At 34.3% G+C, this 25,445-nt stretch overlaps 1 protein-coding gene across 1 annotated transcript in view; it reads left to right on the top strand.

Moving 5' to 3' along the window:
• The window catches only part of LOC100917667 (cytochrome b-245 heavy chain), a 40,939-nt gene that overhangs the window by 4,637 nt on the left and 10,857 nt on the right, over window positions 1-25,445 (top strand). The window contains exons 3-10 of the mRNA XM_003763471.4: window positions 60-170; window positions 7,556-7,640; window positions 8,347-8,501; window positions 10,885-11,075; window positions 15,324-15,453; window positions 16,944-17,036; window positions 20,486-20,739; window positions 22,084-22,246. Of these exons, the coding sequence (XP_003763519.1) occupies window positions 60-170; window positions 7,556-7,640; window positions 8,347-8,501; window positions 10,885-11,075; window positions 15,324-15,453; window positions 16,944-17,036; window positions 20,486-20,739; window positions 22,084-22,246 (1,182 nt within the window). The remainder of the gene's footprint in view (window positions 1-59; window positions 171-7,555; window positions 7,641-8,346; window positions 8,502-10,884; window positions 11,076-15,323; window positions 15,454-16,943; window positions 17,037-20,485; window positions 20,740-22,083; window positions 22,247-25,445) is intronic.

The raw sequence follows: 25,445 nt of genomic DNA, 5'->3' as shown, positions 1-25,445 counted from the left end.
TAAAAGAAAAAAAAAAGCTGTCTCTGAAATTCATTCCACCCATATGTGTTGTATTTTAGCCTGCCCTGGCCTTAGCAAGAGCTCCGGCTGCTTGCCTGAATTTTAACTGCCTGCTGATCCTGTTGCCTGTCTGCCGAAACCTGCTCTCCTTCCTCAGAGGCTCTAGTGCGGTAAGATAAAGAAAAATAGACATTTATTGTATTTGAGTTACTCCTGGGCTATGAAGGAATCCTCTGACTCTTCACATTTTCATATTTTAATGGCCCATTGCTCTTTCTTAGGTGTAAGTCAAATAAATGTCTCAGTAAATAAAGACATGGTTCCCACTTTTAGGAGACTGATGCTATAATTGGGAAAAATTATACTACCTAGCTACCCAGCTACACACATACACACACATAAACACATATATAGACAGGTTAATATATGTACACATGAGAACACATGTACATACCATATATGGTTTTATGTATGGGGCACATATATATATACACACATACAGAAAGAATATAAACTTATTCTCAGGTCAAAGGCACTAACAAATTGCAAAAGGCTTCCCCAAAAAGCCAGGATTTAAGTTCAATCTTGAAGAAAGTCAGTGAAAGGCAAGTTAATGAAAAGGCACAGAGTCTGAAGTTGGGGTATAATAGTATGTAAGGAACATGAAGAACATCAATGTTATTTTTAAATAAGAAAAAAAATTTAAACACCAAAATCAAATTCTATATTTGGTCCTGGAGGTAATAGAGAGGCACTGAAATTTGTTGGAAGTTGGGGAGGATAGAAATCTGAGAAACCTTCGTTTTAGGAAAATCGTGTTGGCAGCTGAGCAGAAAACAGATTGGAATGGGGTTGATTTAAGGCTGCTGGACCGAACAGCTGTAGCAGTAGACCAGACATAAGGATCTGAGGGTAACAGGGTAGTGGCCGAGTGAGTAGAGAAAAGGTAATACACATACACACAGATACGTGTGTATTTATTTATTTTTTCCTGAAGGTAAAAAGACATTAGGAAAGGCTCTTTTTTTTTAAAGCAACATCTATAGGATTCCTTGTCTTAATCTTTTTTATGGTACAGTTCAGTTTCCATATTAAAGGATAAACCTACCAAAGGCTTTTATCTTAATTTGTAGTTTTTTGGGCAGTTTTTATAAACTATAAAGAAGAAGAGGAAATAACTATCTTACTCGTTTCTTTCATAATCCACCAGACCGTTCCTCCTCAACTTCCCCCAAAAGAAGAATGTTGAGGAATAATTTGAGATGCTCTAAGAAGAGTTATGAAGTTTTTTTTGGATTATGTTTTGATCAGTTTTTTGGTTGTGACTAGTAAACGACACAATAGCAAGGATGGCCTTTTAAAGTAAGAATTAACCACTGTAGACTCAGCACTTTGAACAAAGGAGAAACAATACATCGTTATTCTATAACTAGATGCAGTTTATATATTACTAATAATATCTGTAATAAGTATCTACAGAGTTTCATCTCAACCTATGGAAAAGTCATAGAATCACCACAAACTGGTTGAAAGTCGAACTCACAAAGTGTTTAATAACTGAGTGTTTAACAGATTTTTTAAATGCTTAACAACTTGTCTTCTCCAAAAAAATGCAAAAGACACATTTTTAAGTTTAATTAGATTATTAATATTTTTCTCTACCATTTTATCAAATATAGAGCAGAGAGGTAAAACATGAAACTATTGTGATTGAAATTTAACAAGAAGGTAAACTGAGGCAATTCTTTGATCAAGATAACATTTATTAACAGGAGCATGCTGCCCGCTAATGAATGGGTCAGTGACTTGCCTCTATTTTATGCTGAGGATCCCAAGCATATAGATAGCACCCCTTTTATAGATTTTATAGATTTATAGATATATTATAGAACAAAGGTGTTCTGTTCCTTGTTCAAAGAACAAAGGTGGCATCATGAAATTGAGGACAACATGATTGGTTGCAAAACTGAAGCCCAGAGTATAAGGTAATTGGTTGGAACTTTGGTGATGGGGGCTAGTAACCATCTCCTTTCTTCTGTCATGAGACTAAGAAGTACTTATTGTCTGAGATGAGGGTAAAATAGTGGGCAAGACATTTGGACACCAGACCCCACATTCTTGAAAGATAATTTGGTGATGTAAAAATATCAAGTCTCTTCCCTTATGTTCGCACAAATCTCCCAAGGTCAGTTAAATTCCTTGGGGCAAGAATAGATCAGTGATTAGTAGGTGAGCTGGATTTTTAAAATTAACCAAATACAAGCCAACTGAATCTCTGAACTAAGGTAAGAGACAAAAAACCATGACTTAAAGAGTTACAGTTCAAAATCAGTTATAGGACAAAATCAATTATTTATAAATAGGATCAATAAGAAAATGATACAGAATTGATCTTAACCATCTTACAACTCATGAACCACAAGACACATAAGATTCCTGAATATGGTCAAAACTAGAATAAAAATGTAATGGGGAAATATTTAACAAGATAAATTAAAATGCAAAAAATTACATTTTAAAATTAAGTCAATATGTATTTGTGGCAAAAATCTTTATATATGGGTTAGTGGCCCCTTTATCTATTTGAGCTTGATGCCACTAATCTAGACAATTGACAAAACAATAAATCAAGTCCTAATTTGTAAGTTTGATGCTTTATGAAGTATAAATGTTCACACTGAAAATTCAGCAATTGATTCTCCTGAACTCATTGGAGCAGACAATCTACTCCAACTCATCTTTGAAAATAGATTCTCCTTCCAGGTTCTCCTTCCCCACAACCTCATCTTCTTTTTTTTTTAAACTTCTTTTGATAATTCTGCTAGAGGAAGTGAATAATGAGAAACAAAGTTTTCATCAGGATAGTCTGTGAAGAAATCTCTATTACCCCATGGAACTAATTTGCAATCCCAGTGCATTGCAGTCAGACTGTTATCTTCAGTTAGCAATCTGTTTGTGAAGGCAGCTATTGTTGCATCCTCTTTGTAATCAAGAATTAGGGAAGGAGAGAGAAGCACAGGGAGAGGAACAGAGACAAAGACAGAGACAAAAAGAGCAAAAAGGGGTCTAGAACGGTGAATTCCTTGCTATGTGGAATTCCCAGTATAGGTGGTATAGTATAATATAGTATAGGAAAGAGAGAGAGAGAGAGAGAGAGAGAGAGAGAGAGAGAGAGAGAGAGAGAGTGAGTGTGAGTATAGGGTGACATTTTTTTTTAGTTCTAGAGAGTTGTCCAGAGAATCACTTTGTGATCACATAGCAAGTATATGTCAGAGGCTGCATTTGAACCTGATCTTCCTGACTTTGAGTCTGGCTCTGTATTGTTTATGATGCTAATAGGAGCATGGTGTCTTGGAATGAATATTGGCCTAGGAATCAGAACTCTGTTCTGACTGGCTCTGCTGATAACTAGATTGTGACCCTGGCAAAGGAATGTTATCTATTTGAGCCTCAGTTCCCCACTTTGTAAAATAGGGTAACAATAATTGCACTAAATGAGGGAGGCTGTAGGTATAATGAATTTTTAATGAAATGCTGTAATGTGTGTTTTTTTAATCTTCTATTTAAAAAAACATTGCATATCTATTGAATAGAAGTATAACTATTTTAATGAACTTTATTAGATTTTAAATTTAAAATTGTTGAACATTAAATTATCAGTATTCCTTTAAAAAACACCTAGAGGTCATTAAATAATTAGAAAAGTCATTTAATTCTTATTTCTCTCCCTATGTGGATATTTTAGCATTATATATCTTAAATTGATGCTTTTCTATGAACAGTGTCATAGCTTTGAACATGGAAAACATATGCATATAATGAATTTGTGCCAAATTAAAATTTCCTCCAAATAAATTATCTGTCACCAGAAAAAAAATGATGAGGACAATGATATTTACCAGTGATGATAGTAGTGGTGTGAGTAAGACAATAAAAAACTACAGATCTATGATGGAACATAATTATTTTTCTTTAAATTCAGCAAGGAGATATCATTATCTTAACTCTTCAGTTAGCTAAGAAATTGACCTAAAGATAAGAGAAGAAAGAGTTTGATGCCTCTTGCTAGAGAACAACAGATCAATAAAGATCAATAGAAAAAGAGATACACACATATACACAAATACATATACACACATATACACATGTGCATGCTTGTATGATATTAATACATATTGAGATGTCATATATTATGTTTATACTTGCAAATATATTTTATATGTGTTCTATATATGAATATATATGCATATACGTATAATATATATATATATATATATATATATATATATATATATATAATGTTAGAGAAAATATTTACTCACTTTTTTTGGCCCATCTAGTATTGTTTCATCAATTTGGGAGCTTATGGTGAGACACTCTCTCTACCATAGCATATCAACAACTGCTCTGCAATTTACAGCTTTAGAAAGTTGCCCAAAGGCCCTGAGAGGTTATATGAATTGCCCAGAGTTACACAACCAGTTGACTGAGTAGAACTTGATCCTAGCTTCCTGACTCTGAAGCTAGCTATCTGCTATAGTGCACTGCTGTCCCATCTTTTGATCATGTCTATATGAAATAGTTCTATTCAACAAACCTATAATAACTTAAATGGCACAATTTCAACCTAGAGGAACTTACATTCTACTGGATGGAACCAGGGGAGGAATAGGGGAAGAAGCGATTGTGCTATGGATGCAAGCATGTGTTCAGAAATCATGAGTAATAGCTTGCATGCTTGCATGCATATACTGCTTCAAGGTTTGCAAAGCTCTTGACATGTTTTCTCTTTTGTTCCTTCCCAACAACTGTTCTCCACTTTACAGATTAAAAACCAGAGATTTAATGGCTTGTTCAGGTTCACAAAGCTAGTAAATATGTGAAGTAGGAGTCAAGTCCAAAGCTCTTATGTTCTATGCTGATGCAATTGCTCGGTGAGCAAAGGAGATGTCTGGATGTGATACTCTAAAAACACTTGTTGGGGAAGAGATCTCTTTCAGCTGGGAAGATAAGGGCTGACTACAGAAGTAATAATCTAAGAGTGGTGTCTTGAAGAAAGCCAAGGAAAATAAGTATTTATTAAGCACCTACTATATGCCAGGCACTATGACAAATGTTTTATAAATATGATCTCAAATATGGTTTTTAAGAGGCATGAATAAGTCATCCCTAGAGTATAGCTTGCAAAAAATGTAGAGATTGGGGCATGGCTTGTCATTTTAAGGAGTCATGAGAAATGAAGTTGGAATTGCAGATTGGTGCTGGATTGTGAAAGGCCTTAAATTTTGGGTTAATAAGATTTTATTTTGTCCCAGGAGTAACATGGTTTCCAATCCCCTTTAATAGGGAATCACCATCCTCCAACCCTCTTAACCCCTGTCCACCTACTTAAAGTTTTTAGACTGGACAATAATAAAGCTTGCTTTTTCCTTAGCAAGATTTATTTTGTCTCAAATTGTTTTCTTTAGTTTAACATTTGTTATCTCTTTGCCCATTCTATATACCCTAATTGAATAATGACAGTAATAAAAATTCATAACAAGCATGCATCTTCTAGAAAAACAAATTCCCACATTGACCATGTCCAGAAATGTTTGTCTCGTTCTAAATTTTAAGCTCATTGTCTCACTGGCAGAAGGTGGGTAGCATGATTCATCTTCAGGCCTCTGTTCTCATGGTTTATCATTGCATTAGTCTGAGTTTTGAAGTCTTTCAAAATTGTTTTTCTCTATTATGTTGTCATTGTGTAAATTATTCTATCTTTGTTCACTTCACAGCATCCACCTAGGGAGGTCTTCCTAGCCTCTTCTGAATGTACATTTTATCATTTCTTGTATCATTGTGGTACAGTTTGGTTATTTCCTTCCTTCCTTCCTTCCTTCCTTCCTTCCTTCCTTCCTTCCTTCCTTCCTTCCCTCTTTCCTTCCTTCCTTCCTTCCTTCCTTCCTTCCTTCCTTCCTTCCTTCCTTCCTTCCTTCCTTCCTTCCTCTCTTTTCTTTCTTTTTTTTTTTTTTTTTTGTGAGAGGCACTTGGGATTAAGGGATTTGCCCAGAGTCACATAGCTAGAAAGTGTTAAGTGTCTGAGGTCAGGTTTGAATTCAGGTTCTTCTGACTCCAGGGCAGGTGCTCTATCCACTGTGCCCTCTAGCTGGTCCTAGTAACCCTAGGCAAACACTTCTTAATTTCCAGTTTGGAACTACTGAAATAGCTTAGAAAAATAGTTTGAATGATGGCAATGTTGATGGACAGAAGAGATATTGGGGGAGGGAGAGAATTGATAGAACTTGGCATCTGAGGGACTGATGGAGTCACTTCTTTGGGATAAATATTCTTGTAGTCCTAGATCATAGTTTCCAGGCCTTCCAACACCCCAGTAGGTTCTCTCTCTATATATTCTAATTCGTCAAGTTTCTTCCTTATATGTATCTAAAGCTAGATGCTTTGCTACTCACAATTCAGCCTAAGTTTTCTGTAACTATTTTTGCCCACCTTGACATGCTATTTAAAGTAAGCTTACTGCCCACTAAAGCCACCGGTTTTTTTTTCTCACACAGATTTTTCTAGCCATATCTAGAAGCAGTTGGTAGTACTGAATAATATACTGGGCTTGGAATCAGGAAGATCTAAGTTCAAATCAAGCCTGATACTTAGGAGCTATATGACTCTGAAAAACTCAATTTCTGTTTGCCCTAGTTTCTTAAACTGTAAAATGGGGATGACAAAATTGTTGTGAGAATCAAATGACATATGTTTGCAAAGTTCTTAGTCCAGTAAATGGCATCTAAAAGACTTTTGACCAATGCTTATTTTCTTCCTTCCATATTTTCCCCAAATATTCTTCTCATTCCATGTGCTCCAGTGACTTATTTATTGCTCACTTCTATTTTAAAGAAGCCGTATCATAATGTCCAGAAAATGAAAGGAGAAACAGAAAGGGGATGATATAACACAGAGATAGCACCCTTATCTTATGCAGTAACTTCCTGATTCAGATCCCACTTAAACAGGTTCTCCTACTCTTTTTAGACCTGAAGAGTTGATCAATTTTTTTTTTTTCTGGTGGTGGGTTTTAGAACTTCTAATCCCTTCTTGGAAGGCTCTCCAGTATTGAGGGGCTCCAAAAAGATGAAAAAAAGGCAATATAGAAACATTAACTACATTTATCATTTATTGTTCATACATTACTCTTTCATGATGACAGAACAGTAAATGTAAAAAGGTGCTTAATCCTTAATGGAAATTTTAATTACAGAATAAGAGTAATCCTCCAATTGTATGTACCTAATCCTAGTGTCTAGGAACCTCAGTAGTTAAATTTATTATAGAAAAAAATTTAAAGTAAATGTCAATTCAAATACATATGATATGAAAAATTCAAAATATTAGTATGAAATATTCAGAATCACATTTTTAATCTCACCCAGTGAACAACTAGATAGGTTCCCTAATCCAAGTCACATTTATATAAAATCTTCAGTTCCTTGGATGACATTTCTATGTCACTACTTGAAATTTATGTTGATTTTTTGTTTGTTTGTTTGTTTCTTGAATTTAGTGCTGTTCAACTCGTGTGCGAAGACAATTGGACCGGAACCTGACCTTTCATAAAATGGTGGCATGGATGATTGCCCTTCACACTAGTGAGATTTTTAAAAACCTTTTTAACTTTAGACTTTATGAAAATATGGAATATTTTCCACATTCTTAAAAATATTTTATTAGTCTTTCAGGTAGGGACAGTTTTCATAGGTAATGTCAGATCTAAGGTGATTACTCATAGGGTTTCTTTCCCCAAAATACTCAATTTACTTTTTGCTATTCTATCATCAGATTTCCCTTCCTTTAACTTTTGAAAGATTTTCCACTTTGAAGAGGAAAAGTCTCCCTGTCTAAGCTTAGGCCTCCCAAAGTCCTATCTGACTCACTATGGAAAATGAGAAAATCGGGGACATAACTAATTGCTTTAAAAAATCAAGTATTATAGAGCTAGCAAGATCTGTTGAGCTCATAGGACCTTAGAATCATATTTAGAGACAGAATAAAAATCAGCAGCCATGTACCCAACTCTTTACTCCTAACCCTCAATTTTACTGGTGAGAAAACAGAAAGGGTTTAAATGATTTGCCCAAAATCACACAATTAGCAGCTGATTCTGGATTAGATTATCTTTTGTGGAAGACTTTTGGAGATCCTTCCCATCTTCCCACTCCAGACATTCTCCATATGATGTAGTTAAGGGTTACTTTTGGGTATCTATCCTAACAGGAATTTGCAAAATATTCACTCAGTTGTTTTCAGTTTTTGTTTATTTTTATGTATTTTTCTCTTTTCTTCTGCCCTCCTTAGCAATTCATACCATTGCTCATCTCTTTAATGTGGAGTGGCTGGTGAATGCAAAGTCCAGAATTAACTCTGATAATTATTCAATTGCCCTCTCAGTCTTTGTTGATGACCCATCTCTTGGCCAAACTTATATTAATTTTGTTGAAAAGCCATATAAGGTAAGTGTACTTCTGCCCTGACTAAAGTTTATGAGTCTAGTTGATTGGTATTCAGTATTGTATTTCAGAATATGTAGTATTCTGCAGAAGAAAAAGAGCAGCATCTCATTGTTTCTTATCTAGAGAGCAAGAGTAAAATGTGGTAAAGACTCAGAGTGACATGTATGCATATGTTAAAAATAATTAGGGCTGTGTGTATGTGTGTATGTGTGTGTGTGTGTATGAATTTTTGAAGGATTGAGATGGGAAGATGGGCAGGGACAAATCATTATTCTCTCTGAATCTGTTAAGGGGATAAAGCTCAAAATTGTATAATTAGAAGGGTCTGTTCTTATGATTACCACTTAAGAAGAGAATTGACCAAAATACATTTGAAAAAATCAAACTAGCTCTTTGTTCAATTCACAAAAAATTCAGCGAGAAAGAATATCAGCTACCTCCAGGATAGATGCCAATTTGCATTTTTTTCATTGTTAAACTTAAGATAAAGAGCCTTGCTTCTTAGCTACAGAAGACTTTTTCTCTTTTCTTCTCTTTGTTTCTTTTCCCTTTTCTTCTTTCCCTCTCCCTTTTTTCTTTTTCTTTTTGGAGTCTCAGGAAGTGTTCAGTGGATTCTTTCAATTACTATTTTACTCTCTGGTTCTAGACTATCAGAACAGTTTTCCTTGATAATTTCTTGAAAGATGATATCCATGCTCTTTTTTTATCATGACTTTCAGATAGACCAATATTTTAAAATTTTCTCTCTTAGATCTATTTTCAATGAGATATTTCACATTTTTTAGGTTTTTCATTTTTTAGTTTTGCTTTATTATATCTTGATTTCTCATAAAGTCATTAGCTTTCATTTGTTCAATTCTTTTTTTTAAGGAATGATTTTTCTCAATGAGCTTTTGTACCTCCTTTCCCAATTGGCTGATTTTGCTTTTTTAAGGCATTCTTCTTCTCATTAGCTTTTTACATTTCCTTTTGCACTTCTCTCAATTCTTTCCCTCATTTTTCCTTTACCTCTCTTTATTATCAAAATCCCTTTTGAGTTCTTCCATGGCCTGAGCCCAATTCTCATTTTTCCTAGAGGATTTGGATGTAGGAGCTTTGGCTTTATTATCTTCTAAGAGTATGTTTTGATCTTCCTCATCACCATAATGACTTTCAATGTCAGAAGCTTTTTTGTTTTCTGCTCTTTTTCTCAGCCTGTTACTAGGTTTTAACTCTTTGTTAAAGGAGAGGTTTGTTTCCAGGGTGGAGTGCTCACTGTCCCAAGCTTCAGGGGTTTTGTACAGCTATTTTCAGAGATCTTTCTAAGGACTTAACCATAAGCCCTTCTTTCTGTCCTGGAGCTGTTAGAAGTGTCCCTGTCTCACTGTAGCTGTAAGTTCTGAATCAACAGTGTTGGTCTTTACAGATGTTTAGGCCCTGGGATTGGAGGCCTTTCAATGGACTGCACATCAGACTCCTACCCTGTTGCCACAGACTCTCTTCACTGACCTTACAAGTCCTCCCTGGTGTTCCTGGGGCTAAGTCCAGAAGCTTCTAACACTGCTGTTTATTCAGGGGTCCCACCTTATTGATGATGGGGTCCAACCAAGGCTGGGCTGGAGCAGGGGCTGCGCTGGTACAGCCTGTTCTGGGATTACACACTACGCTCCCACCTTTGTCCACAGACCTTTTCTGCTGATCTTGCAAATTCTTTTCAGTTGAAAATTCTTCTACTCCATCTTTTAGAATGTGCTGACATTCCAAAATTTGTTTAAAGTTGTTACTGAATGGAATTTGGAGTTGTTTGGCGGAGAGGCTGAGCGAGTTCCTACCTTTATTTCATCATCTTGGGTCTGCCTTACCCCTAGATTCATTCTTTTATTTTATTTTGTTCTTCCTTTTCTTTCTTATTTCCTTTTCTCTCTTTCTCCCTCTTTTTATTTATTTTTCTTTCTCTTGTATACTTCCTTCCTTCTCTCCCTCCTTCCTTTTTCCTTTGTATCCCTTTCTTTTTCTTTGTCATTCTTTCTTTTTTCTTTCCTTCCTTCCTTCTCCTTCCTTTTTTACTTTCTTTCCTTTTCCTTCCATTTCTTTCTTATTTCTTTCCTTCCCTCTCTCCCTCCCTCCTTCCTTCTGTTCTTCTTTCTATTTTTCCTTCCTTCCTTCCTCCCATTTCTTCCCTCCTTCATTTCCTCTCTCCCTCCCTCCCTCCTTCCTTCCATTCCTTCATTTTCCTTCCTTTCTTCCTTCCTTCGATCCAGGACTTAAAAAGGAGAGAAATAGAGAATAGTTTCTGGAGTGTCTCACCTTGGACTATAGCCCAGTGATAATTTTCAACACAGCTGCCTCCTCAATATCTTTGCTAACATACAACTACACTTGATTTTCTCCTTATATTTTATAGAACCCTGAAGGTGCCCTTTATGTGGCTTTCACTTACTTAGCCGGCCTCACTGGAGTTATTATTACATTGTGCCTCATATTGATCATAACATCCTCAACCAAAACAATCCGGAGGTCTTATTTTGAAGTTTTTTGGTTCACTCATCACCTCTTTGTTATCTTCTTCATTGGCCTTGCCATCCATGGAGCTGGGTGAGTAATGAACTAGACATAATGCTAATGAATGTTTGAGAATTATTTGTTTGAATATTTATGGCAAAGGATAGCAAGAACACTGCTAAGCTGGACAAAATGGAATCAATTGAACAACAAAAATTATGAAATTCCTTGGCAAATTCTTTCAAGGTGGGAATTTCCCTACATTTATTAAATCATACATTCTGAGCACATGAATATGCATAAAATAGGGCTAGTAGAACTTAGGGTTCTACTAAGGGTTGCCATGGACATATTTATAGACTAAAATTGTCACATAAATGAGATTATTATTGATGAAGCTTGAATTCAATTTTAACGCATTAAATAATTATCATGCTCAAAAATATCTACTAGTTATTGAGCATTTCAGGATGAAAAACAATTATCTTCCCTTAAGGAGATTATAATCTAATAACAATCGAACTTCTGATTCATTCCTTTTCATATCTTAACATGTATTCAGATGGCTTATTTCAAACTTAACTACAGAACTGACTAAGTGAATATTTTTGCCAAGTTAAGAAAGTATTGGTTGGGAGTCTAGGAGACGATGACTGTGCTCTATCTTTTTCAACAGGAAGTTAGGTTTAAAGTTAAAGTTCAGTGTCCATAAATTTGATTTCTAATTAGAAGTCCTTTTTATATAAGCTTCCTTTCTACTACCACCCCCCACCCCAAACTCAGTTTTTAACTGAGAGTCACTCATTCATCCCCAAAGAAAAATTGGTTTGAGACTGCCTCAGTAGGGGGCTACTGTTACATTATGGGAGGATGGGGAAAGAACATGTGCTCCTTGTTTCTATACACAGTCAGATGGACTTTGTACAAAGTCTGTCCAGAAAAAGCATGACCAAGGGTGTGGAAAGGAGAAGGAAAAAAAGAGGAAGGGAGAAAGGGTGAGGGATGTGAGGATTAGGCAATTGTTTCCTATGGACAGTCTCTCTTAGTGCTCCCTGGCTAAGGCAGCTTGGGTAAAGCTGTCTCAAAGTGGAACAGCTATCTTACAAGTTATTGACTTCCCCATAATTAAAAGTCTTAGATAGAATTGATTCACACAAAAATATCAGAGATAGAATGGTCATTAAAGACCATGTAGGCAGGGGCAGCTAGCTGCTGCAGTGGATAGAGTGTGAGCCCTAAAGTCAGGAGGTCCTGAGTTCAAATTCGGCCTCAGAACACTTAACACTTCCTAGCTGTGTGACTCTGGTCAAGTCACTTAACCCCGATTGCCTCAGCAAAAATAAATTTTTTTTTAAAAAAAGACCATGTAGGCAAACCTTCTCATTTTGCAGATGAGGAAATTGAGACCTAGGCAGGGATGGGGGGGGGGGATGGCAAAGGAATTTACTAAGGTAACATAACTAGTTAAGAGTTAACTCTGGGTCTAAAAGCTGAATTTTCCTGATTCTTATAGCTGATGCTCTTTTCTATATAGTGTCTAGAAGTAGAGTGGGTTGACCACTCATCTGGAATGTCATAGAAGAGATTCATTATTCAGATATGAGTTGGACTAAATGGTCTTTGAGGTGAAGGAACATTGTTGAGTAGATGTGTATAAAAACTCAGATTTCTTATCAGAATCTCATAAATGATAGAATATACCATAAAAATTATTATCTAGAAGTTCTACTTCAGAAAACAAATGAATTTATCTTAGCTGTGAATAAAAATAATCCCCTTGTAATTGAGAATAAAAAAGGAAACAAAATTTACAGTCAATTCTTTGTTCTTTGCCATTCTGTTATTCAGTTTTGGAACCTGAGTGTTATCCTCAACTTTTTACTTTCCCTCAGCCTCCATACCCAAACAATAAACAAATATTGTTTTATACCTCAACAACATCTCCAGCATTCATCTCCTCCTCTCTACTCACACAGCCATCATCTTGGTTCAGGCTTTTATCATGTTGTCTAGACTACTGCTCTAGCTTGCTAATTACTTTTCCTCCATCCCAGATGTCTTCTTCTCTAATCCAAACCCCAAACAGCTACCAAAGGGAAAGTCTTAAATCATAGATCTGGCTATTCTATTCTGTTCAAATTGATTCCCTATTGCCTATGTGATCAAATACAAAATTTGTCATTTAATAAATTCCTTTATGATCTGGCTCCAGTCTATCTTTATGAGCTTATATATTATCCCTCTCAGTATACTATATACATTCTCGCCAAGTAGAATACTGGTTGTCTCTCATACAGGATATCCATACTCCCAGTGTTACTACATCCTTGACCATTCCAGGTCAAAAATGTACTCCTTCTATGTACTCAATTCTATCTTCATATTGGTCCATTAGTATCCTATCTCTAATTTCCTTCAAAACTCAATTCAAGGTCACCTTCTACATGAAATTTCTCTTAATTTTTCTCAATTGCTATGCCTCAACCAAATATTATCTCAGTGTCTACCATGTCTTACTTTTTTTAAAAGCTATAATTCATTGTTCTAAGGAGCCTTCACTGAAAAAGCTCCCTCTTACAATGCATATCAGCACTTGCTCTGAAATACATAATCTTACTTGTATGGAATGCAGGGAAAACAAGTGATTTTTCTTCAGAATCACACAACTAATGTTTCGGATTCTAGTCTTGAACCAAAGTCCTCCTGATTCTGGAGCCACCTTGATACTACCCTATGCTGCTTTTCTTGAAATGTACTAGGAACTAAATCAATGCTTTCTTTGTTGTTCAATTGGTGATATTGAAGGGAAAATAATGACAAACAATAAATCTATTTCTTATTTATATGTATAATGGATCATGTTGTAATGGAAAGAATGCTTTACTTAATTTTTTTAATCTAAATGTTTAAGATGTTATCACTTTTTAGCTATATAATATTGGGCATTTTTTCAAAAATCTCTCTCTTCAATTTCCTCACCCATAAAATAGTACGATAACACATGTATTGGCTATGTCATAGGCTTGCTGTGGCAATCAAAGGAGCTAATATAACTGAAAGTCCTTTGTAAACTAAAATTCTCTTTGCAAATATAAATTATTGTCATTGATAAACTAGGAGTCAGACTTTCAACCTTTTTTTTTTTTTGAGGACACAGTAGCCACTGTTTGTATTTGATCTTTTATCTTGTATCTACTTTCTCCATCTCAATTGTATCTCCCTGATATTGTTTATCAGTTGCCTTTTACAGACTCTAAGCTTAGCTACCCTACATAAATGTCTTCCTGACTAATGTGAAAAATGCTTTTATTTCAAACTCTATTTGCCACTTGTGCTAAATAGTCATAGGTATTGTGTTAAGCACTGGGGGATTCAAATGGAAAAAAGAGAAAGTTTCTCACTTCAAGGAGCTTATAATTAAATGGAGGGTATGGAGGCATTGAGTGGTGGTACTCAGTGAAATGGGAAGTCACAAGGGACTTTGAGTCACAAAGGGAAAGGTTCACAAGTAAAACTTTTCATTTAATATATGAGATTCAAAAATTTGATTACACAACTAATTAATGCTCTTCAAATGAAATGTTCGAATAATAAAAAGAAAAATTAGCATTAATTTATATTTTCCAAAACAAAATATTATAAAGGCTTCTCTTTCTAAAGTATCACTCTCAGAAACCAAGTCACTATGCATCTTAGGGACCCAGCCTTTCATGGGCCCCTGAGAATCAGAAATTGCTATGAATGCTTTTAAAGAGCACTTAAAAAAAAGGAGTCTTCATTTCCTTAAAGTTTTATGTTCTTAAAATAACCCCAGTATTTCCAGTTTGATTAAGTTTTTAATGTTAATTTTTATAGGAAGATCAGATCTTTCTAAAGAGACTTAGAACTAATATAAGTTGCTCTGGGGCTATTGTTTATCAGTTATTTAAAAACAAAAATGATTTTAGGGAAACAAAACTAACAGGGAGGGGAAGAACTCATTTCCCCCTTTAATAAAAAGGTTTGTTTTATTTTGCAATCTTAGAATTACCCACCATAAGTAACATATTTTCAGATATTTCCAGTGCTACAATACTTTTTTCCTAATGATGGAATGTTTGTATCATTTCCCCTTTTGCTAATCTATCTTTTGCAGAATCTGGTTATTTTGCTAATCAAAATTTCACAGTTCTGAATTTATATAAAAATATATCTTGAATATATATATACACACACAGATATATTCAAGATATCCCCTACAAAAGAAAGAAATAGCCGTCACATTTAAAGTTTACTCAGAATGACTAAAAACAAAATTAATCTGATTCTCTCTCTTCTTTCCTTTCTGTATTTCCACAATAGGAGAATTGTACGTGGACAGACAGATAAAAGTTTGGAAGAGCACAACCCTAGATTGTGCCATGAGAACATCTCCTTTTGGGGAACTAAAGGAAACTGTCCTATCCCTCAATTTGCTGGCAACCCTCCAATGGTATAACTGATTGTGTCTTTATTATCATCTTATTAATGAAAGTATATTATTGTTATTGTTCACCAAATCCTAATATTCTATAAGTTTTTTTCTTGATTTAATTTCTTGATTTCTTGTTTCTGGAGGATTGTAGGATTTTAAATTTAAAAGAAACTATATATTTCATCTAATCCAGTGTCTTCATTTTATGGATGAGGAAGTTGTTTAGATTGGATATATGACTTGCTTATGATTTTATAGAAAATAAATAGCAGAGTTCCAACCTGGTTCTTCATCCTAAATTCAATGTCCTTGCTTCCATATCAGAGTATGTGTAGCATCTTTTAACAAGGATTTGTGTCATTTCAGTAATTACAGCCTTTTAATGTTGTCTAAGATGGACCTACCTTATAACCATTCCTTAGCCAAAAGTGATACTGAGACTAGAATATCTTAGGGGCTACTCTGTGTATCCTGAGTTTGAGAGAAAGGAATTCAACTCAATCCACTGCAATACATTTTAATTGAATATTTAATCAGGGCACTGTGCTTTGTGCTGTCAGAAGAAGCTATCATTTTATCAGGCTTTGCCCCTATTAAAGACGCACATTGCATAGCTCTCAAACCTTATATCATATTAAAGTAACAGCTACCAATATTGCAACAGATTTGTAGTCTTGCAAACAGCTGTAGCTGTTGTAAAGCAACTGCAATTGTTGCATTAAATCTATGGTACTGTTGAAATGTTAGTCTTTAGGGAAATACTCCTGTAACCAAACAAGTTTCCAATATAATTGTTGCAATTGCAATTGTGACACAGAGGAAATTCTGCTCTTTTAAGGAGTTCTGCTTGGAAAGTTTCACATTATTACTGGAGTTCCTCAATTTAGATTGGGAAAACATTCATTTTAAATGCAGACTGTCTCAGTCAAATCATAGAGTGATTCAGGACATATGAACAGTTACCAAGGATTTGTTGATTAAGGAAGTTAGTATAATGGAGGTCATTTCTACGTGACTTAGTGAATGAAATACTTGGAGTTAAAAATGGAAGCTAGATGACATAGTGGATAGATCCAGCCTCAGATACTTATTTACTATGTGATCCTGGACAATTCACTTAACCCTATTTACCTCAGTTTCTTGGAGAGAGAAATGGAATTATTCTAGCATCTTTGCCAAGAAAACACCAAAGGGGTCACAAAGAGTCAGATATGACTTGAAAAATGACTGAACAGCAACATTGAATTAGGAAGACCTGAATTAAAATCCTGCCTTAACACTTACTAGCTATGTGACCCTGGGCAAGCTACTTGACCTCTACCTGCCTATAAAATGGGGTAATAATAATATCTACCTCCTGGAGCTGCTGTGGATATCAAATAAGACAATATTTGTAAAGTGCTTTGCAAAACTATTAGACTATTAGGGTTTCCTTGTTAGTAACTAAAATCTTCCAATCATACTCTCTATGTGTCTCAGTCCCATTTTGGTCTTTGCTCTGTTAACAGACTTGGAAATGGATTGTGGGTCCTATGTTCCTGTATTTTTGTGAGAGATTGGTGCGATTTTGGAGATCACAACAGAAGGTTGTCATTACTAAGGTAACCTTTGAAATGTTTAAAACCTTTTCTGTAACTGTTTCTAAAATCTTTGGAACATGAGCAGTCAGAACAACTAAGAGCATTGTTACTATGTCCATCCATGTGTTCTGTATTATCTGCCACCTGACTTAGTTACTGAGTCTGTTTTGATAGCTTTCAAGATTTTTAATGAAAAACATCTAGAAAGTATATAGTTCATCTGGGTTCAGTTGTCTTGATGATCAAATAAGAGGAAAATAGCAAACTCTCCTTTCCCCCTCTTCTGCAACTGTGGAATTGAATTTTTGAAGAAACTATTTCATAAACTTGAAAGTGCTTTATAAATATGAATTATTATTATTATTATTCAATCTAAAAATGTTTAAAACAGTACAAGAACAATACAGTGAAGAGGGAAGGGGATAGACAAGAGTGGAGAGAGAAAAAGAACTTATATGTAAAAATACAGCGAGCACTAATAATTTAGCTTTCCAAAGGACAAGGGTAAGACTGATTTTTGTCAGTCATTTTTCCCATCTTCTTCACTTCCTTTTTTTCCTTTACAATGGATATTTACAAGTTCCACAATTAACAAAACACCAAATTTTTTCTTCTTTGTTTTCCTTTGCAACCTATTTCTTGAGCTCTATGAATGATTGAGACCAATTGTCATATTTTGGGTTGTAGCCAGTTCCCACGGTTCTCCTGCTATTTTGTTTACATTATTTATAAAACAGGAAACCAAGAGATCCACAAAAATATCTGCCATAAATATCCCCTCATTAGGACAAAACCGACTGATTCAGAATTTCTGTCTTTAAAAAATAATTCTCCAGAAATCTAGTTCTTTTGTGGAGTAGACATATTCTTTCCTGGATAAGTTAATATTCAGGATAATATACTTACTATCAGGCATACTGCTTATTGTAACTGCTCCCCAGCACCACTATTGAAATAAAATCTGTCTGTGATGATAGTTGCAAAGTTGCAATAAGGAAAATCTATTTTCTATTTTCTGTGTGCTAAAAGCTCACTTTTGAGCCTAAAAATGGGATCTTAATCACCCTTATCCAGAGGGAGAAAGAATGTTTTTTTAAAAAATATTTTAATTGCAATTCCTTTCTGATATGAATTCTGACATGTAACCAAAGAAATGAGAATTGTATCATTTTTTTCAGATTATTTTGCATCATTTATGTGTTTTATTCATTTTCTGTGGGTTAGAATAAGACTGTTCTATACTTTTTATTATGTAATTATACATTATTACATTGAATGCTTATATATGAGCTTGGAATATTTTTACCCACATGTGAAGACATCTAGACAAGAAATCAATTGAAATTTTCCCAGAGCAAACTCTGGATGGGGCAAAATAAGCTCAAAAAAGAATGATGGAGGGTATCAGCTACTAAGATTGAATCTGGGTCATGTCAGGTCATGAGTTACTCATTTTTGTTAGGAAGTTTTGTTTTGTTAAAAAAAAAAAAGTATTAGCACTAGGAAGTTATTATTTTATACTAACTGCACAGCCTTTTATCCTTGGAAATTCCAAAATTTAGAGTTCTTATTACTGATTATAAATTTTTTAAATTGTGGAATAAGATTTTTGAATCATCAAATAAAGACTATTATATTGATTGGAATTTCTAATAAGCATATTGCATTTTATTCTTGTTCTTTGGAAAGTGGTTGTCTATTTATGGTCATAGTGGTTATATAACAAGTCTTTATTAATCAGAATATTAGATTAATTTAGCACAGTGTCTAGATCATAATAGCTTTTTATTTTTCAAAATACATGTAAAGATAGTTTCTACATTCACCCTTGCAAAATCTTGTGTTCCAAATTTTTCTCCTTCCCTCCACCCTTCCTCCCCTCCCCTATCCTCTGGATACTAAGTAATCCAATATAGATTAAACACATACAAATTTTTAAACATATTGTCATATTTATCATGCTGCATAAAAAAAACCAGATCAAAGAGGGAAAAATAAGAAAGAAAAAACCCAGGCAAACAAACAACAACAACAAAAGGTAAAATTACTATGCTGTGATTTACAGTCTCCATAGTTCTCTCTGGATGCAGATGGCTCTTTCCATCACAAGTCTATTGGAATTGCCTTGAATCACCTCATTGTTGAAGAACCACATCCACATCATTGCTCAGATTATGATAGGTAACTGTTTACATATATATATATATATATATGTATATATATATATATATATATACATACATATATATATATATTCCATGTAGTCTACCTTTTGAAATTAGTTCAATTTTATAAATAACGCCTAAGAAATTACCAGCTTCCCCCTCCCCAACACACACACACACACAAATAGATTTTTCAAATTATATTATTCCCTTATTAATTTAGATCTTCAGATCTAATTTAATTAGTTATACAAGCAGAATTAGGTAACTTGTCTAAGATCACACAATTAATAAGTAAGTGAGTCTAGATTTGAACTCAAAGATGAGTCTTCCTGACTCCAGGTTCAGCACTCTACATACAATGAACCATCTAAGCCAACTCTGAAAGCAACATAATTGTACCTTATTCATTCATTTCTTTATAGAAATTCCTTCACTGGGTTATGATTTAATGATATTCCCCAGGCCTTTATAAAAAACTGTTATAAGAATTATATAGCTGAATGACTTTCTCTATCTTACTTATGAAGCTAAGATTCTAGTTGAGTCTTTGTCACTAGCTAATCCAGTGAACTTCCTCAGAAGTGATTCCTTTTCTCCTCTAAGGGTATTGGGTTAGATTATCTATAAGATCCTTTCCAAACATAATATTCTCTGCCTCTAATATGTTGTTCATTCTGGTACCCAGTGTCCCTCAAATAAATGAGGTCTCATATTTTATCTCTGCAAATAAATTTCTATACTTTGTCTTAGCAGGAATATTCTATAAAACATAATCTCTCTCTCTCTCTCTCTCTCTCTCTCTCTCTCTCTCTCTCTCTCTTCTTTCTTTCTCTGTCTCTTTTTTCCACAATAAAAAAAAAAAAACAAATTTAGTGCTCTGTTGTACGATGGTCCAAGTCTTCTTAAATTGTTTCCACTTGACTTATTTTTGACCAAGAAGTTTTATGTGACTCTGAGGATATAGGTACATAAAATAAGTATACAGATCAAATATTTACTGATAATACATAACAATTTTACAATCTCATATGGATTTGTATGTTTAAGAATGTTTGATATTATCAACTTATAGCAAATACAGCTAATGTGTGATGGTTATAAGTCCATATACTCTTATTTATTCATTCAATTTGAGAGGCATATCCCAAAGCCTGAAATCCACTGGAAGTAAATCTGTGACCCAACTTCATTCATTCTTTCAATAAACATTTGTGAGTCCTACCTGAATTGGGTGCTGCAACTATAATGAAACAAATTAAAGTCTCTGTCCAGGAAGAGCTTACATTATATTTGTTTCTACAGGTGGTCACTCACCCTTTCAAAACCATTGAGCTACAAATGAAAAAGAAGGGTTTTAAGATGGAAGTAGGACAATATATTTTTGTCAAATGCCCCAAGCTATCAAATTTAGAGTGGCATCCCTTCACACTGACCTCGGCCCCTGAGGAAGACTTTTTCAGTATTCACATTCGTATAGTTGGGGACTGGACAGAAGGTCTTTTTAAAGCTTGTGGATGTGACAAAACAGAATTTCAAGAAGCCTGGAAATTACCCAAGTAAGTATAAAGCATAAAACAAAGAAAATCTGTCAAAGAAAAATAGAATTGTTAAAACTTCTTTGATTTGGAGCAGATGTTTCATCCCCTCCCTAGTCCTTAAAACTTGCTGTAGGAGACTCTCAAGGAGACATTGAATGATCTATGTATCCTCTCCCTCTTTTATAAGGTAATATTTTAGTAAACTTTATGTATATGTAATTTTAATACCTTTTATTTGTTTCATGAAATATTTCCCAGTTGTATGTAAAAAATTGACATTCATTTTAAAAAACTTTTTAGTTCCAAATTCTTTCCCTCTCTCCTTTTCTTTCCCTCACACCTTGACAAGGCAAACAATATGATATTGATTTTATACATATATATATGTACATGTATATATATTAAATCATGCAAAACATGTTTATGTATTACCCATGTGGCAAAAGAAAATGCTGTGTGTATATATTATTTATAATCTTTTTGCAAGATATAAAATATTTTATGATTTTATCATCAAAAATCCTCACTTTTCTTTGAAGAAAAGGCTTTAGGGACATAGAATTTAGAGTTGAAAGAGATTTCAGGCATTTTTTTAATTTGTCACCTTCATTTTATAAGGAAACTAAGATTCAGAAAGGTGTATTTAGGACTTCTCAGAATCTCTTAAAATTTAAAAGGAGCAAGGTAGAGGGCTGCACATACTCTAGACTGTTCAAACAGAGTGAATAAAGCACAAGAAGAAAAGCAGAGACAAAAAGAAACAGAGAGGGAAGAAGGGATGGAGAGAGGGAGAAGGGAAGGAGTTTGGGAGGATATAGAGGAAGGAAGAAAGGAAGGAAGAAAAGGAAGGAAGGAAGGAAGGAAGGAAGGAAGGAAGGAAGGAAGGAAGGAAGGACGGACAAACAAGAAAGAAAGATTTGAGTAAAGATATGTGCAAAGTCTTGGCCACAGGCTTAAAAAAATTGCATAAATATAGATTGGGGGAAGCTAAGCTTAATTGCAGTTCATATGAAAAAATCTTAAGGATTTTAGTTTAAAATAAGTTTAATATGGATCATCCCTCTGACTACAGATGGCTACAAAAATGCTAATGCAATATTTGGGAGGGGGGGAGGAAAGGAGAGGGAGAGGGAGAAGGAGAGGGAGAGAAACAAGAGACAAAGAGATTCATTCTTGCGACTTTTGAATCAAAAGCTGCTAATAATTTAGTTGTTTAAAAACTCTAATGTTTAGATTCCAGTTGAATCTTTAGTTATTTTGTTGAGATTTGATGTATCTGAGTTTTTTAAATGCTTGTTGAGATTCATTTCATTCACTCCAACTGTGAATATTACCTCACTGTGGTTGTATCCAACTTCATAGGGTGGCAGTAGATGGGCCCTTTGGCACTGCTAGTGAAGATGTATTCAGCTATGAAGTAGTTATGCTGGTAGGAGCTGGCATTGGAGTCACTCCATTTGCTTCCATTCTCAAGTCTGTCTGGTACAAGTATTGCAATGACTCAACTAGACTAAAACTCAAAAAGGTACGTTCTCTCTTCTTTTATTAAAATATAATCTTATTTTAATAACACTTTTGTTTTTTAGATAGCTTTTATTTCTGAATATATCTTTCTTCCCTTCCCTTTACAGTCAATAATTATTTGGAATAGAGGGTAATTTTTTAAACTTAAAAAAAGAAAGAAAGAAAACAGTTTAGTAAAACTAAGCAGTTCTTCAATAATGTCTGACAGTATATACATTATTTCATATCTGTAGTCCTTCATATCTGCAATGAGAGGGAAGCACATTTTTTCCAACTCTTGTCTGAGGAAAAGCTTGGTTTTTATAATTATTCAATATTTAGTGAGTGATATTTTTTTATCGAGAGGATGATGTTCTTTCCATTTAGATTGTAGTCATCATATATATTGTTTTCTTGCTTCTATATCAGTTGATATGTCTTTCCATGATTCTCTCAATTATTCATATTCATTCTTTCTTTTCATGAAATAATATTCCATTAGATTAATGTGCCACAATTTGTTCCCCCAACTGATGTTCCCCCTCTCTTTTTTTAGAAAATCAATTTCATAATCATTTTCTTTATAGCCAGGAAAATATCTTGGGAGAATAAAAATGAGGTGGGTTTTTTGACCAGACTATAGAAGGGGAGAAATCATTTTAATGACTTGTTAAGAGTAATCTCCACTTTATGTTACTAGAAAAATGAAAGATAACTACTCTCAGCAGATTTTCTGGCATATATACTTTTTGTACTTAATAATAGTTAAAGTTACAGTCATCTTTACTGAATTCATATACCCTGATACTCACTTCCTGAGGAGGAAAATCCAGAATACTCTTTCCTTAGGAAGATCTCTGCTACTTCTCTTTCTGTGAATGGACTTAATGAAAAAAGGGTGATTGCATGAATTTATTCACATGTGAACCTATTGAATCTGGCTGTTCCTCTCGTTCCCATACCCTAATAGAACAAATCTTATAAGGTTGGACTTAACTTGTTTTTGTCTTTGTATCTCTAGTTCCAAGCATAATGGCCTGGTACAGAAATTTTTTTGAGTATCAGATGAAGTAAAAACTCCATTATTTTCCCACTTTTGCTGCCAATATTTTTTTTGGTGAGATGGGGAAATTGAAAAAATAGGATTTTTTCTAGTTTGTTTTGTTTTGTTTTGTTTTGTTTTTTTACTAATTACTAGGCCTATAAACCAAAAAATGAAATCTATTTACAAATGCCTATATTCTTCCAGATTTATGAAAGAAGGAAGGGTGTACAGAAAATAGTGAACACCATGGGAGGGAAAGGGAAATTACCAACTGGAACAGGAGGTTGTGCAAAAATATATTAAATGAAAAATTTGCTGGACCTAATTTTTTTAATTAAAGTCTTAAAAAACATCATTACTATCTCTGAGCAACCTGTTTCCCACCCATTTAAACCCCCTTTTGTAACAGTGAAAAACATACCTGGTAGCATTACCCATGGTTCCTCAACTTTCCACCAGGAGGAAGGCAATACATTTCATATTATGTTTTACAAAACCAATAGAGTTTCTTGTCATTTGTCTAAATTCAACTTAGCTTTTAATGTTTTCATTTATGTGTTATCACTACTGAGTTTATTATTTTCTTGTTTCTCTTGTTCTGGAGAGCTTCATGAAAATCTTCCCTCTTTCTCGCTTACATATTTTTATTTCACAATTGTTTGTCCATTCCCCAATCAATAGAAACCAATATAAGAAATGTTTTAAACTGTTTATAAAGCTGAGAAACATCCTTCTAAACTTAATACTAAGAGATATAAATTTGAGTCAGAAGGACTTAAATTCAAATCTTAATCCTAGTACTTACTACTTATTCCTAGTAGGAACTTGATCCAGTCAGTGTACCTTTTGGGTTCGTAGAAAAATAGTAAATACAATAATTGGAATAATGTAAATGTAAATAATGCTAAAAGACAACTGAAATTAGACAAGTCACTGGCTAGTATTGGCAAACCTTCCCCCTCAAGTTGGAGAATCTATATGTAAATGGGGGTGGAGGAGAGACCTATGGTTGCCAAACGTTACATATATTCTCAAATGGTTATTTTATATATATATAGTTTTAGTAATGTTTTTCTTTGTTGCAAGGGAGAGTTTTATGCTGTGGGGGAAAGCATAATGGAAATAACTTTTTATAAAAGAAAAAGACTTTGATCAATAAAACAAATAAAATGAAATAAACATGAAAATATTGGACTAGATCATAGAATTTCATACTCTGTTGATATATCACAGAGGTCACTGTTCTAACTGGTAAATGAACAGAAATCACATTCCTAACAAATGGTCATCCAACCTCTTCTTGAAGACCTCAAAAGCCAAAGTTAGGCCTCAAGGCTGTACAAGCACCAATAAAAAGAATTGTGAAAATTTAAGGAGTGGGGGAGGGAAGAAGGAAGAGAAAAGAAGAACAACAACAACAACAAAAACAGCAAAAACAAAGAGGAGGAAGAGAAGGAAGAGGAGGAGAAAGAGAAAAAGAAGAAAGAAGAAAAGGAGAAGAAAAAAGAGAAAGAAAGAAAAAAGAGGGGGAGACAGAGAAAGGAAAAGAGAAGGGGCAAGTGGATTTTGGCTTACCATCTAGAGACACTCTTTAAGAGTTGTAATTATCAAGGTGAATTGGGCAGGAAGCATCCTTCCCTCCTACCCAGCTTCCCCTGCATTACTGCAGATCTTCAGGCAGTGTCTGTAGGACCACTTGATGCATGTTCTGAAGAGGACATTCTTCTCCAGGTAGATTATAGATTCTCTGACCTTGAAGATCTCCTCCAACTCTAGACTCTATGATTAAAGCACAAACTCATGGATTTAGTCAAAAGACCTAGATTAAGGTGTTGACTTTCTATTTACTGCATATGTAATCTTAGGCAAATCATTTAACCTTATTGAGCCTCAGTTTCCTCATCTGTAAAATTAGAAGACTGGACCAAATGATCTTTGAGATCCCTCCTATCTCTGAAGCTATCAACCTGAGTCAACTCATTCCACATTAGTACAGGTCTGATTGTGAGAATTATTCCTTGCGTCATGTCTAAATCTGCTTCTTGATTATTTATTTTTATTATAATTCTGAACTTAAATAAAATGCATCTCCATACACATAGCAAAACATAAAAAGAGCATTACATATGAAAACATGAATATCTATTTCAAACTACTGGCTTTTCTTTTTCAAAGT

This window comes from Sarcophilus harrisii, chromosome 3 (assembly GCF_902635505.1).
Source record: "Sarcophilus harrisii chromosome 3, mSarHar1.11, whole genome shotgun sequence".
Taxonomy (NCBI): domain Eukaryota; kingdom Metazoa; phylum Chordata; class Mammalia; order Dasyuromorphia; family Dasyuridae; genus Sarcophilus; species Sarcophilus harrisii.
The sequence above is the reverse complement of the archived record's forward strand: the minus strand, read 5'-3'. Positions and strand labels throughout refer to the sequence as shown.